The 16904-nt window shown below is 44.9% G+C and overlaps 1 protein-coding gene across 1 annotated transcript in view; it reads right to left on the reverse strand.

The window, feature by feature from the left end:
- Nucleotides 1–16904, reverse strand: part of RBFOX2 (RNA binding fox-1 homolog 2) — a gene marked incomplete at its 5' end in the record, with an annotated part of 168826 nt that overhangs the window by 116571 nt on the left and 35351 nt on the right. Inside the window, one exon of the mRNA XM_082308769.1 lies at nt 15599–15649. Within this exon, the coding sequence (XP_082164895.1) occupies nt 15599–15649 (51 nt within the window). The remainder of the gene's footprint in view (nt 1–15598; nt 15650–16904) is intronic.

A 16904-nucleotide genomic window follows, 5' to 3' on the forward strand; every position in this document is an offset into this window, starting at 1 on the left:
AGCATGCAAACATTTAGATGTAAGGAATTCTTACAGCTGCAGTATACTGGTTTGGGCATTCGTCTGCAGAAATGAAACGGTGATACAACTACTCTCAGGATATAGCAAACATGAGTTTGGACACCCAAGTGGGAATTTCCATGAATTACAGCCATCAGCCTTTCTATGGAGGAACAGGAGTGAAGTTTGCAATCCTCCAACACGTTCTGAGGAGAAGCTAGCAACCTTAAGGTCTGCAGAAGAAAAAGCATCTCTCCAGCTGTGTTGCCACCCCAGGCTTGGTTTTCAAGCTGTATCTTCTCCATCCTGTCACACCTGGATCTAGTCTGAAGTCCATACTGAATTGGCATATAACAAATATATTTAGATACTTGTAAGAGGGGATCAGAATAGGCTCTAACGCTGGTATTTAAATCTTTATTATTTTAAAGTTTAGTTAACTAATAGCTGCCCTAAATTCTTCACTAGTGATGTCCAGAAAACAAAGTTTGATCTCCCTTCAATTTTTCCAGAAGCAGAAAGTATTACAGAGCAAACTCCATGAAAAGTCTATCTTAGTGTCAGATCAGGCGTACAATATCTAATTGAACGGATAAAGGGCAGAGAGATTCTCTACGCCCTAGACTTACTTGTCAGTGCTAAAGAGGATATTTATTTGGTTGCGGATTTTGAAGAGGAAGCCATAAATAAAAAGAATGCAACTCAGCTCCTACCTCAACAACTCATCTCTTTATAGTCCACAAGAGAAGCTATACCAAAGGATGAACTGATGGCACCCAAATGTTATCCTATTCAAGGTGTGAGACTTCAGGTGGCAAGAGAGAAACTGCTTCAAACACCTCATCAATGGAGCTACAGCATCATTACACCATTTTTTGTCTCCATGCTTACCACATCAAGTGGCTGTACCGCATCAGCGATTCATCAGCATGGCAACAACCCAGCAGATTAAGAAAGGATATGAAGAGGAGAGTATTGCAACAGCGGGGAAAGGAGAAGACAGGGCGTAGCTCTCTTCCCTGGACCACACAGGGGTTTATTAATGTGCTGAAACTTTGGCTTAGGCCTGCTGCTGATAAAGGGGAATACAGATGGAGAACAATATCATCCTGCAGAAAGGGACTCCTTCTGGCTTGCTTGTCCAAAGGAAGGTTAACAATGTTAGCAAGTTATTCAGGAAGTAATGGATACCCTCTTGCCCTGAGCAAATTCCTTTTCAATAACAGTAGTAATTTCCTAGGCTATACAACTATATCAAGGTATAATGGCTACTATATTTATCTACATAGGCCTTGTACTGCTGGGATCTAATTTACTACGGCATAGAAAGCAGTTTACAAATCCTGGGATAGTAAAGCTGCTAGAGACAGGAATAAAATTCTATCCTGTATTGCTTGGTTTGAAGACCAGGTTTTAACCTCCATTTTTAAGAGTATAAAATGCATTCTCTCCAACTTAGAAAGACTCAAAGACTAATAAACCCCAGAAGCAGACTGCAAATACACCTACGAGAGGGAAGAAATCAGCTTAACAAATACTACATTGTGCACATTTTTTTAATCTTTATTGTCACAGCTGCTTTATTTCTTCTTTCATTCAAATAACATTCTTTCATTTGACCCTCTGAGAAGCAAAATAATCCATGACATTACCTAGAAGCCTTATGTACCTAATGAAGACAAAATATCTTAAATCTGTCATGTTTTTGTTAGCCAAATGCCTGAAATACGGCTTCAGTATGAGAAATGGCACAAGTATATAATCAGCAAAGAAGAAAGGAATGACTCCAGCTAATGAAGAGGTAACACAGATAAACACTGAATGACATCTCCCGAGAAACAACAAAACTAAATTGCTAAAAGACTTTGGTGGAACACAGCATCAACCTGTGATAAGTAAGGGTGGGTGGAAAGAGACCAAACACATGTGTCAGGGGACTGCAGATACTTCCATTACGTAACGGTACTAAGAAAATCCCGGCAAAATCGCCATTAAGAGAACTAAAAGCAAAATAATTCAACAGGGGTATTGGCAGTTGTCAAACCACATAAAGGAACAGCAGTCTGTTCAAATGTAAAAGGCATTAATAAAGCATAAGACAAGAAGCATAAATAGATATAAAATATAGAGGAAGATTTCTAGAGGACAGAAATGCTACTGGAAAAATTTAGTTATAAAATACAATATCCTCAACTTCAATTCACAATGATCAGCAAAGGTCAGTTGTCAGAAAAGCAATTCTGCTTCTGAACTCATTCTGAGCAAAGCAGTCCTTAACCATACCTGCGCCACCACCATCTACAGCTGGATTATTCTCATGGCTGCAGCAAACAGCTCCCTCCATCTGACTAGTTCCTCAGGGAATTATGAGCATAAGACAATTTAGAAAAGTGTGTGCATGTAAAGACTAACTGTACTACTTGTTTCCTGCTTTTTAAGCAAAAGATAGCCCATTCTTCAAAGTCTTTTTAGTGTATACATCTAATATGGGACTTCCAAGAAGGCATGCGGATAGATACCTACCTATATCTTTCAATAGGGCATTTTGCCATTCTGCAGATCTCGCATGCAATGAGTACTGGAAACACACAGAGTTTGTAACATGGGATGTTCCAACAAATTCAGATGTATTTCTTGGCACTTGTGTCAACTGACGTACTTGAATCAGGAGGATTTTGGCTCTCATAGCAGAAGACCAGCTATAGATCTGGTCTTCAGCATCACTGCAGTCTGTGAGGTACAAACACACTGCGACCCTCAAACACCTTCAGCTGAGCTTGCATTAAAGCTGTTCCACCTTTCCTTCTTTCCCCCACACCCTGCCATGACAAAAAAAAAAAAAAAAAAAATTACAGTACTGTAAATTCCACTGTGATGCCTTTTCTGATCAAATCCTGGAAAAATTAGACTCTTCCATTAGAGATTGATTGCAACTTCCTTACTCTTATGATCCCTTTCCAAGACAGACAAATTGAATGAGTAGCAGCTCCCTCACATTCAGTTTAGATGAGGTGAATGGTTATGAAGCAACTATGGCCAGTCAACACGTGCAGCTTTTGTGCCCTAGGTCCTATGCAATATATTCTCATCTTATCTTAATCCAAATTTAAGCTTTGAGGTGTAGCCATACTGTCTGACAACTACTGTACCCGCTAGAGGAGCTACTCACTTTGTTACCAAAGCAAGCAGCAACAACAATACATAAAATTCCTCCCCTTTCCGAAATTCCCAGAAAGCAACAGTGACCAGAAAAATCTTTTTTCATCCTTGTGTGACCTGAAGAATGCATGCTTCCTTTCAGATAAAGGCCTTGCTATGGTTATCTAATGCTAATGTCACTACAAACTGGATTAGAGATGCCCAGAAAACTCGAAATATGTACATGGATAGTCAGCTGTATCCTAATTCTAAGTCTGAGGGAAATCAAATGCTCCAAATTGTGCCTAATGTAGTTAAGTTTGCCCTTTAGGTAGGATAGACCAGTAAGAACATATTACACAGTGATTAGATTAATTCTTGAGTGAAATTCAGAGGGCTGTCTCTATCTGTCTATTGCGCCAGTATATTTCAAATTATTTCAGAGACTACCACTCTTCCCGTGCTCCGCTCCATAGCGGCAGCTGCTCAAGAAATACAGCAGTTCTCTGTCCGGGGTGAAGTTGGCAGCAACTGGGGACGACGCTGCTGTCAGAGTTCAGCTCCCAGTTCTGAAATGCCATTCTACTGGAAATACCAAAGAGCCTAAATCCGGCTACATATACCGCGGGATGCAAAATATCTCTATCTCAGCTTTCAACACAAAGCTCCGGAGTCTCATGACATTTACTCCTTTGGACCCTGTCAGTCTTCCTGCAGACCCTGCAAAGGATTGGAGCTGGCTGCCATAAATGGTTGGAAAACAAGATGTTCTCCAAGCACTTGGAATTGAGGAGCACTGTTTTAGCTTAGGGAGACCATGGCAAGGAGCCAGGGTGACAGGTGCCCCAGAAATAGAGACGACGATCAAACTGTTGCCTATGTTAGCCACTGCGGTCCCCTTGACCTGTAAGAAAGGGTAGCCCATGCTCTCCAGGTATATTAGGGGAACGATTGATCAGAAAAGGCAAGGAGGATGTGTTTGCTGGCAGCACCTGAAGCCTCTCCTCATTAAAATCCAACTGTGCAGGAATTTCAGCACATCTCATCAGATACAATCCTACCGGTAAACCTTTATTAGGCCTGGCAGCAAGCACAGCTCAGCATTGCCATGACATCAAAGCACAGCTCATCGCGATCCACAGGCACCAAAAGAGTTAAAAACGCAGATCCCTGCTAAAGCTACCAAGAGCTACAAACCTTCTCCAGCAACTAAATCCACTCCCCAACAATTGGCTGGCCCCAGGAACGAGGGGCAGGAAGAGACAGGTCATGGGGGACAGCCTCCCAAGTAAATAGCACCACAGCATCTGCTCAGGTTTTCAGCTAAAATCGGTGAGACAGTTCTCTTCATTTTATCGCCAGCCTCTTGAGACAGCAGCCTCTGACCTTTATCAGGAAGAGCATCCTTGTCCTCTAATCACAGACTTCCTGGAAAACGCAATCTAGCCAGCAATTAATACCGAATGGAGGAAAAAAAAAATGCTTCGTAACATCAAATTACCACTGTAAGATTTTTAAATACACCCCCCACCCAAAGAGCGGAAGAATTTAAGCATGTTCTCACAAGCCACCTCGCTCCACTAGCAGTATTATTTAACAGTACTTATTAAAAAGATTTTCTCTCATCTCTCCCCCCACCAAAAAAGCCTGCCCCTCCCCAAAGTCTTGTTTTGCAGATGTTGCCTGCAGCAGCATAGCTTCTTGCTGTGAAAGCTTCAACACAGGTGTGCAGAGCGTGACCTGGGCAGAATTACATGTGCCATTTCCACTGGGAAATCTAAGAGACTTATTAAGCCAGGACAGTGCCAATTAATCTACTAATGGAATGAATCAAAAGTGTGTTCCTGGCCCTTTCCCTTTCACATCCCAAAGCCTCAGGGGAGCTGAAACCATCTGGCAAATGCCTGCTCCGAGCAACATTATGCTACTGCTGGAAATACCTCTCCCTTAATATTGAGAAGAATAAAACCATCTTCTATCCACCAGCTATTCTCGGGAATATCTCCATTCTCTGCGTAGCTCACTGAGGCAGTCTGCTTGCACGCAGCATCCTTCCCCAGCCAATGCAGAGCTGCTCACTCACCATGCAGGAGAAGTCAGCAGAACAGAAAGCGATCCCATTCATTTACTCAGGGTCCTGCTGAAGCGGCCGGCACGAGCGGGGCGGTGAAGCAGTTACTGTACTCGGCGTAACGCGCGCAGGCTGCCCTCCCGCAGCAGATCCTAACAGCAAGCAGGCAGAAGCACGCTCCCTGCCCAGACTGAGGAAATGCTCCTGCTGAATTCTCTCAGTCCTTTCTTTGTGCAAGGGGAGTTGCAGATAGGGTAGCAAGGAGGTGTTTGTTTATGTTAATTTAAAAAAAAAAAAAAAGAAAGAAAAAGAAAAATCTCTCCTCTAAGCATGCTTGAAATGGAATTCTGGCCAGAGACCTTAAAGGGAAATCAAGATATCAAGGATATCAAGCACTCCAAGGTTCATACATGATACATGTTACTACTGTGAGACAAAGGGAAGGACTGACTCAGAGATGCTGAACACCCCGCACCCTCTGAGTAACCAGCAAGCTCAGGAAGAAACAGAGCCATGAGCCAGCTGTCACAAAGAAAGGATCTCTGGCACTTTTAAGATCATACAGTAGCAGAGGAGCCTCCTATCTTACAATTTAGGCACACACACAAAAAAAAAAAAAAAGAGAGAGAAAGGCCCAAGACAACAGCGGTCATACGGTTGTGGAATTATGTAGATGGTAACAACTGGCTTTTGACTGTCAGAGAATAACACAAGTACAGGGCAGGGGAGACAAGAGGTCCTCCGTGCTCAGAGGCAGCACAGAGCATGTTTAGACAAACATCCATCAGGAATTGCCTAACTTGTTATTACAGACTCCCAGAAACAGGAACTCCGGTCCCCTAAATTACTGTTCCAGTGCTTCGCTACATTGAATAAGAAATGTTGTTTTACCCCATAGTATCCAATTTAAGCCTTCCTTGATGCAAATTAAGCTGCCTTCAGTGGACATAGTAAATAATAAATTCCCACCCTCCATACTTCCCTACTCTTTGTTTTTTTAAAAAAGGAACAAGCTCAATATTTTCCTCATATGTCAGGCTCTCTGAGCCCCATTTTCTTGTTCTTCCCTAGCCTTTTTCAAGATTCTGTCTGTATCTTTCCTGAAGTGCCTAAAACTAGGTACAGTGCTCCGCTCAGTGTGCTGAGCTCTGAAGAATAACTACCTTCTGCAATTACTTGACACACTTGGAAATACATTCCAGGTTTTCAAAATCACAAAAACCAGCACCACATACTCAGTTTGTTATCTCCTATTACCCCAGATCTTTCCTTCGATATTACTGCTTAGCCAGCTATTCTCCATTTTATATTGCTTATACAGTTCCTTTTGTTAATACAGCTTGGTTTTGTTTAATTTCACATTGTGGGATTTCAGGGCATTTATGCAATTTACTGTGATCTTTCTGACACCTAATCCTACCTTCCAAAGGCTGCCAGCCCCTCCACATATATATATTCAGTCACCCTTTCGTTAACCTGATGTTTGATGAAGAGCACAGAAGAGCAGAGCAGCCAGGGCAGACCACGTTAAGACTTCAGATCACACACGCAGAGAAAAAGCATGACATAATTACTCCAAATACGGTTTTCCAATGAGGTGCTCAGCCCCTTTTTAATTTCACCTCTCATTTGCCTAGTTTATGTAAAGGTCATGTGGGACTAGGTCCAAAGCCAGCAGCTTTCTCCATCTGCCAGGCCTGCTGCCGTGTCAGAGGAGAAAATTAAATTGATCTGACATGATTGGTCCTTAAAAATTAGCAACGTATGTCTGTTGCTGCCTTAATTTCCTTTAGTAAAAGGACCTGACCATGAGCATCTGATCTTTTTCAGCATCTTTCCAGGTTCTGTAACTACGCTGACCAGCTGTATTTCTTGGGATCTCTAGCCTTCTTTAGGAAAAAAAAAAAAAATTAGGATGGAAGAATAATGTTTATTCACACACACACTCCCTTCATTCACTTGAAATCTATGAGATTTCATGATGTGCAGAATACACACTGGAGACGACTGATTGCTCAAGCACAGCCTCTATGGGCCTGAAGGAGGACACCCCTGAACCCTCACCGTAAGCCTGCGTCCATCTTGCACTGCCCTCTAAGCAGCAGCAGTGCTGTGCAGCACGCGTGCCTTCTGATAAAACGAGCTCGGGCCAGGAGCCTGCTCAAGCCAGGGAAGCGCTGAAGACTGCCTGCTCAGGGTCCCCTCCAAAAGCAGCTCTCTATTACCAGCAGTCCCCCATCAAACACCCCTCCCGTATCTCCCCTCTGCTCACCCCTGAGACATTTTGGAACAGAGCAAAGACTTGGATTATGAAAACCTTTTCCTCCGTGCCTCTTTGAAGAACCCAGTCCCTCAGCAGGCCCCGTGGAGGGGCGGGGGGGCCTCTCTCAGCCCTCCCTGGATGCTCCCCGCACCGGGCCCAGGCAGCGACGCATCCTCTCCCCAGCCCTCAAAGCAAAACTTCCCTTCTTGAGGATGGAAACTGAAGTCACCCCCAAGTGCCGGCGGGGCGCAAGAGGCCGAGCCCTCTCCCCCCCCCCTCCGCAGGGCCGCGGCCCTCCCCGCCCTACGGCGGCGGCCAGAGGCTGACGGCGGGGGACGAGCCGAGCGCCTCGCCGCGGGGCGGGGGGGAGCGGCCGCCCCGCACCGGGCCCCGGGCCGGGCCCCAGCGCCGGCGGGGCGGGGCGGCGAGCGCTGGCCGTGCGCCGGCTGCCCTCTCCTGGCAGCCCGCCGCCAGAGCGGCCCCGGCCCCGGCAGCCCCGGCCGCGGGCGGGCTGGGCCCGCAGCCACGCTTACCCCGCACCCCCTGCCCCTCCCGGGCGCGGCAGGGCAGGGCGCGAAGGCCAGAAGCCAACAGCGGAGCCCCGGCCGCGCTGCTGCAGCGGCGCGTTGCGAAAGCCCGGCCCGCCCGTGCCCGCCAGCCACAGGCACCTGCGTTTACGGGTATCTAGAAATAGCTTTCGCAAAGGTACCGTAATCCTTCAGGAAAAAAAACCCGCTACTTAAATTTTCTTCTGTTTCTTTGGTTTGAGTTTGGCTTCCTTCTTCCAGTTAAGAAGAAACCCCTCACCCGTGCAAGGACAGTGCAGCTGTGCAGGCTGAGGACCCCAAGCCTCCCTCACCTGGGCGCTTTAAAACCGCTTCGGTTTCAAGTTAGCTGTGCACAGGACAACTTTTTTCCCATAAAACGTACCTAGAGCGGGAAACTGGTTGCCACAAGATGTTGCGGATGCCAAAGATTTAGACAGGCTCAAAAACCATTTAGACAAATTCAATAAAGAAAAATCTATCACAAGTGACTTAAAAAAAAAAAAAAAATCCACGGCCAGGAAATCCCAAAGCCACGGGACTGCTTCAAGAGTACGGAGGAGGGGAAGTATCACCAAATCTTGGCGCTGCTCCCTCTGCTTTTAGTACTTGCTATTAGACACTGTCAAAGCCAGAACACTGGAAGGCAGAGACCTCCTGTCTGACCCAGAATAGCCGCTTTCACGTCCTCAGTAGGATATAATATCCATCAACAGGCTGTTTTCTCTACGCCGTTTGGTTTTGGTCCTCCAACCGATCATTTTACAGACTACTTCTAACAGACATGCCACGTTCTCTAGCACTCCTAGCATTTCAGAAGGGGAAACCTAAACAAGATGCCATCCCTCTTGCCAAAATAACTGAGGGCCTTGGGAGTCTCCAAGAGTCTTGCAGACATCGGGTAACACTTCAACGGTCAAAAAGCACATTGCAGGAGAAAAAGCGGTCTCCTGGTCCTCTCCCAAGAAGGATGACTCACATCTCCTCTCTTTAACCCCAAGCAGAGATGAGAAATTGCTCAAATCGGAGGACTCAGACATGAAAGGAATTTGCATTACATCATCCAGCCCGTTTCCTGCCAACGCCTTGCAGCCCCAGAGCTTTGGCCAGGCTGTTCATCAGCAAGGTAATCGTGGCTTCCCTTGAGAAGCTCTTTATAGGACTGAAGGAGATTAGTGTCAGGACGTCTGCCCATGTATCTGAATTAGATGCACGCCTTAACTTCTTCTTCTCACACGACTTTTCTCCACGTGGCTATTTTTTCTCTCATTACTGAGTAACAGCGAGGCGCGCGTTGGTATGGAGCTCGCTGGAGGTGTTTATGAAAGGTATTCAAGGCTCTGTAAGGAAAGGATTCCCTGCCTTGTATTCAGAGAGGCTAGAAAGGCAGCAGACACGAGGGAAAAGGGAAATAAATATACAGCCAGAATGATCTGTTTGCAGGACTTCTGTCAACTCCAAGACACCACGCTTCCTGTATTATTTAAGGGTTTTGATGGTAGGAAATCAGCTAAACAGAAAGGAAAGGGGAGATTTGGGGGAATGTGGCCAACATAAGCACAGCAACTTGGTTCAGAGTGGGATTTCAGAGAGCAGGTTTATAACAAGCTCAGTTATTTAGTGGTGTCTGTGTTACACTTTTTTCTAATCCCAATTCTTGAATCTTTCCTGCAGTTTCTTAGGGATGTAGTCGGGGCTTGAGAAAATAAGGAACCACTTCTTAGCGCTTCAGGTGACCAACCAACCATCTTACCAAGACAGTTCTGGATCTGGGGAAGAAGTATTACTAGATTAGTCTCCGTGGATCTCATCTTTCCACTTTCAACTCATCCATGATTGTGGATGTGCTTGAATTTCAGTCTGTAACCAACTTCTCCTTCAGTTTTTAGCTAAATACTCTGCTCTCTTCTTCCCTTCTCAGGTATCATGATTTACATTGCTTTTAATCTAACTCTCTCCACTCTATCAATCAACACTGTTTTACTTTCTGAATGTACTGAGAGTTATAAAGAGTTGGATGCACTCCAGTAAAGGGTGTCTCAGGAACTCCTCCCCTCCTGCACTGTTAAATGCCTTTCCATAGCACACCTTAACCATCCCACATCCTTTACAGCTTAGGTGCTAAATGGTGACCCCCCCAGCAGTTACCCCACTACACACCCTTGAATCCCTCTGCATGCAGCTGCCTCACAGATGCTTCCCATCTCCTAAATGTGTTGGACATTTTTGGCCAGACCATATTCTCTAAAGTGAAGCTCGTTATTTTCAATGGGATGTTGCAGTTCAGTCAGTAACAACATCCCTTCGGTCCCCATCTAGTACGGAGCAGAAATATTTCACTGCTTGCCTGAAGAGAGGCTGTGGAAGCCAGGAAGCAGTGGATTTGGCAGTCTGAACCCTAATTCACCTCATTTTAAACATAAGGAAGATACTTAGAGCAGTTTCCCCTTATTAGCTTGGTCCTATCCCAAATTTTGGCTTGTTCGCTTTCAAGCAAAGAGGCACTCCTCAGTAGCACCAGGAACATCAAGCCCGGCCTTCTCCCTTTTACACAGAGGACCTGGGGTGCTTCCTGATCTTTGTCCTGGCTATTCACTCAAGGAGTGAGGTGTTAAAACTTTATCTAAGGCCTTTCTAGAACCTCCCCCTGTCCCTCAGGTTAAGCATTGGTATTAAATAATACACTCTGCTTAAACCAAAAGTGTAAGCAACAAACAAACCAAAAACCCACAAACAACCCTCCTTTCTAGCTGCTGAATAACTTAACGCTTCTACTGCCACAATCTCACTGGTTACCGAGCCAGTTAGCATACACACTAGAGGGTGTATTTTCATGGTCAGTTACAAGCAGGAAAACAAATTAAAAAATAAAATGCTTTTCAGGAACACTACTTACAGATTTAAACTCTTGAGACAGGTAGTCTTTGTTCCAAGACCCACAAAGTAGGGCACCGGAGAGACTGTGGCTGGTGCTATCATGGTACAAATAAAAGCAAATAAGTGGCCAAACCATTTTCCTCCAGAAGGTCATTTTTTATTTGTTTTATGATGAGAGCATCTCAGTCTGTTAATACTAAACCAAGATATTTTTGTGGATATTCTAATCCATACTGAACCGCTGCTCATCAAGTTGTGGCAATATCCCCAAATTCATGCTTCATCCACATGACAGAGAAGGGGAAGATAGGTGAAGGAGCCTCAGACCACACAGACAAGAGGACAGAGGTTTCCTCCTCTGAACTCTCTGCCAAGATCCCCGCTGCTCGCTGCAGAGGGACCACCACCAACGGGAGCAGCGGTGCCTCCGTGCAGCCAGCTCCAACAGGAAGCCCGGTGACCTGCTGTCCTGCCTCCCCGTGGGAGCTCACGCCCACCCTTCACATCTCAGGATGAAGGGCTTCCTTGCCGAGCTCCCCACATCAGGAGGGACTGGGCAAAGAAAACAAACAGAGGGGGGAAAAGCAACAGGGGAGGCTTCCTGTTCTCACAGACTGCCACCACCATCATTCACCCAGACCAGCTTGCGGTCCCGGGGAGGGGAAGGCACGCAGCCGCCTGCAGCCTACGATGCCCCAACAGATACTCCAAAGCAGCAACTGAGTAAAGACCCAGGGGAACAGGCTGACAATTGGAGAGGATTTAACAGCATTTCACCCTACGCTTGAGCTCAGACCGAGGAGGTAGTGATAAAGCTGTTCCTAGCAGTTGCCATGGGCACCCACGCTACCTTGGGCTGCGGTCTCATCTACATACACCAGAACAACAGGTCAGGCCTGCTGAGTGCTCCGATGGAAAACCAGCCACCGAAATTAAGCTGTTGAAGGCAGTGTCACTTGTGATAGGCAACAATGTTTCCACCGCATTAGTGCCGAGCCAATGGCCCAGTTTGATTTAAGAGTTGTACTTGGGGAGGTACAAGCTTTTAAAAGAGGCTTCAGACCAACATCCTAACCCGTTGTGATAGCTGAGGATCACTTTCCATAACAGAAGAGGTGTAATAGCTCTAACATCCTGACCCAGTTCTGGTGTGTTCAATTACCTCCCGCTTCCATAAACTCTCTCTCCTCCTCTCTTCCCTTCAGTGGCAGCTAAACAAGGTGTTCTTACTCATTTTGCTTCCTGTTGGGGAACAAAATTGTTCTGTGCAGCTGCCAAATTCTGCCACAGAAGTGCCAGTATTCAGCACTCAATCAAATTTCAGATATCGTGTCTAATACATTACAACATGAAAAGCACTACAGCAATATGACATAGGCCTTGGCTATATATAAAACAAGCTGGTGCAGTCAGCATGGAATAGCCTTCTGAAAGCAGAGTATTTATTCTTGATGAGTTTGTCTATATGTAAAAGTTATATCAGTATAGCTGTACCAGTCATTTTCCATGTTGAGATCAACTCGTAGTACCTCAGAGCTGTTTGTCACAGCTTGGGAAATGAAGCAAGGAAGTCTTGGTTCACTGCATTTAGGCAGGCACTCATGTTACAGAAAAAGAAACACTATTTTGTTGGCAGGCCCAACAGAGGGAAAAAGAACTGAATAGTCCCCAGAGAATAAGCTCTCCTCACCAAAAGACTTGGTTCTCATCTCTGTTAACAATGTTACACCAACGCTTCCCATATCTTCCCTTTACTGCGGGCTTCGTTCCTGTCATCAGCATAGCTCTGGGGAAAAGGAGGGGCATCCTGCCATTCCCGTATGTGCATTAGACATCCACAGGGCAAACCTTCAGTTTTTGAGAACAGTCCCAGAGAGCTCTCCAGCTGCTTACACGGCTGTAACGTACCGCCAGTAGTGCAACACTTCAGCAACAGAAAGCCTTCTCTTTTTAGGCAAACTTACACCGTAATGATTTAGCACACATGCTCCCCCAGCCCTATCACCCCAAGAAGTCCAGTAAGCCAACTCTCTGGCAGGGCAGGTGAGGAACAGGGGGGCTGCACAACAACCCAAAGCTCTGGGTTATCATAAAGCAATCACACAACACCAGAATTAAGAGGAACACAGCCTTGATGTGAACTCATCTCATTTGCCTCAGTGTTGCTGCCTATGCATGATAATGACAGAATGCTTAAATATTTGGGGAAGGATACAAAATAAACTTCATACTGTAGACCAAAGCATTCTCAAATGGCCAAAGTGAGGACTCAAACCAATCACGTATTTCGACCAGCAGGAAGAAAAAACTACAGTAATCTGGAACATCTGGGTATGATTTAACCACTAGAGGGTGTAAAAACAGCACAGTGAAAGGTTTGCAGCCAGCAATTAATGACATTTAGAGCCTGAAGGAGCGAAAAGGACATACAAACAAGTCAAAGAGTAGGATGCTACGCAAGGTGAACGAAAAGGCAAGTTATAGCCACAGAATTTCTAGCAGGACTACTGTGGTCACACGATGAGATGCCCTGAAAATAAAGCTCTACTTTGCTACTTCTGCTAAGGAAAACATTGTGGTAAAAAGCACGGTACAAGTATTTACAATAAAGAACTGCAACGGGAAGAGCAAGATACAGAGACTTACACTCACCAGCTCAGATCCAGCTCCTAATCTGAGGAAATCTGACAGAATTGCTCCTGAATCTCATAATTACTTTGTTACAGGGTCAGGATTGCTACACATATTCCCACACCACTTCCTTCCTCCTTCCCCAGTGCAGAAAGGCAGGTGATGGGTCAGCCATTGCTGTCTCTCCCACACCAGCCTCAGTCTGTGGTAACAGAGGACTTCTTTCTCTGCTGCTATCATGTTAGAAGCTCCCAATCAGATTAGCTAAAAGCCTTGAAACCTCATTAGCGAAAACCAGACCTGACTTTAAGCTGCTTCACGGCAAAAAGCAAAACAGAAGGACAAACACTTACCACAGATCAAGATGTCACCGAGAACAAAACAAAAAAAAAAAACAAAAAAAAAAAAAAAAAAACAAACCAACAAAACCCCACAGCCAAAAAAGATTTTTAAAAGTACTTGCTAAAATGAACACACCTGAGTTAAACTGAAGCTGTTCGTCCACTAAGAAATTTCCATAAACCTACTTGCCATCTGAAATATATATGCACGCTGGCTAATATACATTATTTCCTGTGCTCACCCACAGAGAGCCCTCCAGGGCTGCCCAGGCTGTAATTCTCATTTCACGCCCTGGCTGCTGTACAGCTTCCCGTGCCCATCTCCACTGATCTGGTGACCTGCCAGCAACAGCAGTTCTGGACTTTCAAATCAGAAGAGTTATTAAGGGGTGAGAAAGAGGAAACCTGTGAAGCGGGACATACTGGTAGTCACCAAACTCAACACCAGGACGACCCAAAAACACCCTTAAATGGGTACAGTGTAAAATAGGGTGCAGAGAGTGCCACCAGAATGGAAAAGCCGAAAGCAGATACGAAGCGCTTTAAGGATCTGGGACTGGCTCTGCCTCTCAATCCAGCATAACTTACTTAGGCTGGATAGAGTAGGAACACAACTCCCACAGCATCCCAGCGTGTAATATTTATTTGTGCTGGTTAACAGTTTAATATATCCCAGTAGACATTCTGAATAATTTCCTCCTATATGGCAATTCATACACACGTTACAAGCACCAAAGAATTGAGCTCTTCAATTGCTGAGGCTGCACTATGCTGCACTTCCTTCATAAACACATCTCCCGTTAAGCTGTTGCTGCATATACCCAGGCCTCATCAAGATATGATGAAAATCACTTTCTTTATATAGCAGTACCTGAGAGTATTAAAGAATTTGATTTTGGTTTTGTTATTTGCTAATTACTGAAATGTGCTGCATTATTGATTTTCCGTGCATATTAATTTCCTATTACATTGGTTCATACTCTGCTTTGCAGTAGCACTGCAGAACACCAAAAAAACCTTCATTCCAAGAAGGGAGATTTAATGTGTGACGGTTGTATCTTACAACCCATTAAATTTCATTTGTTCCAAAGCATCTCCTCCTTCCGTTGTGCAAATTCATCAACTGGGATTTCTCTGTCTTCTGCTAGGAGGCAAGAGAATGCTTACAGATGCAATGCACTGAACAGCATAATTTTTACTGCTGTAGAAGGAGAACATCCTGAATAAGAGCAAGGGGCAGGGGTCCTGCAGGATTTGAGAGGAAGGTAAGACAAGTTCACAGATACTAGAAATAACCCAGTGGGACATGTCATTCCCTACTCTACCAGCAAAGCAGACTCCCACAAAAACTCAGTGTTGTTTTGCTCCCCAGATGCTAGAATTACAGCAATAAGTATAAAACAGGGCCAAGCATGCACTGGCACTGAACATCTACATTCATTAACGCTGAGGAGATACAGTGGGAGCTTAGGACAGGGATTTTGAGTTACAACGTTTTTAAGAATAAAGAATTTCCTGAGCCATTGGCAATGTGGATCATGTTTAACCCCTTGCCAGGCACGTTGCCACATACTGCTGGAGGCCACAAAAAACATTCAATTTACCACAAGCATTCCACAACAGAACAAAACAATTTCCACTCCATAACAAGACAGCCAGGAAGCTGTCGGACAAAACATCCATAAGTGTACAGAGACGTGCGCACACACATTTACTGCAATCAGACTCTTACTTGATTGTCTCTTGCTGGGTATCCATGATAACCTGAAGTCAGAGGCTCGTTCTGCAAGACAAGAAAACAAAGAGTGAATGTAGCAGTTACAAGGAGTAGAAACTAAAGAATTATACGTCTGTCTTAACTCAGCCAAAACCAAGAACCTGCATGAAATGGGGGAAGAATGAGCTAAGATTAAAGTATTCTGCTAACTTCCTATTTTCTATGTAAGCCAATACACCTAAAATTCATTTTCAACTGCATATGCCAAATTGTGCAGAAAGAAATCAAAGCCATAAAATAAGCATAAACTAATCCTACCGTACCCTCTAATTTCAGTTGTGTATAATTTTTGTAATTTTCCAAAGAATTTTTATATGCAAACTTCATTTACCATCATGAAAACTGAACAAAACAGAACATAAAATTACAGAAGCTTCTACCCACCTTGCCCAGTCTTGAAGAAATGTTTCCCTAAACATTAGCCATAAAAGTGCCAATTTTCTCCTTTTCAAAACTATACTAATAGTTTAACATGAACTTAAAAAGCAGTCAGTGTAACTTCAAACATCCCGTAAGCTTGAGAAATACCTCACACACTCCCAACGGGAAATCAATCCTCTAGACTTTCTTCCTTCACCCCAGAAGGCACTCTGAGCCTACATGTTTTGTGTTATTGGCAGCCCCATCACCCAGCTCTGCGGGAATATATGAACCTCCAACACTTCTGGAATTTCTCCATTGAATTCCCAGACTTGTCTCTATTTTAGCAGGGCAGCGGGGATTAAGATAATATACTTCACGATACTTCCTAAATGTTTATTCCTGTTTCTTAGTTCATTTTCTGTTACTCTCCCTCCCACACCTCCTATTTGAAATGGGGAGAGGGCACTCACATGCACCCCATGCCTGCATTTTTCTCTCTGGGTGGAGGATAAACTAAACTAGACAAAGCCTTTATCAATTCCACCCTCGTACCCCTGCACATTTACGAGCAACTCCCAGCAGAATGCTAGGAGGAAAGGAGGCAGCCGCCCTCCACAATCAGTTTTTAAGTCTGTTCCTATCTCTTGTTATGACTTGCGAGGAGGAACTCCTAAGCCAGCCCTGCGCTTTCTCCAGCAGCTCTTGGGTAACGGCGGGGAGAGAGAGGCCCAAGGGGAAGACCCTGACAAAACACAGCAAAACAATCCCAAATTGTCAAAAGCAAAGATATTCTGGGCATGAAGCTGACTGAGATGTACGATCGCTGTCAGGAAGAGTTTTTGGTGAGATGTTGTGGGTTTTGTGCTGGGATATTTGGGTTAAACAGGCCAGCTCCTAC

This window comes from Platalea leucorodia, assembly GCF_965183815.1.
Source record: "Platalea leucorodia genome assembly, chromosome: 4".
NCBI lineage: Eukaryota > Metazoa > Chordata > Aves > Pelecaniformes > Threskiornithidae > Platalea > Platalea leucorodia.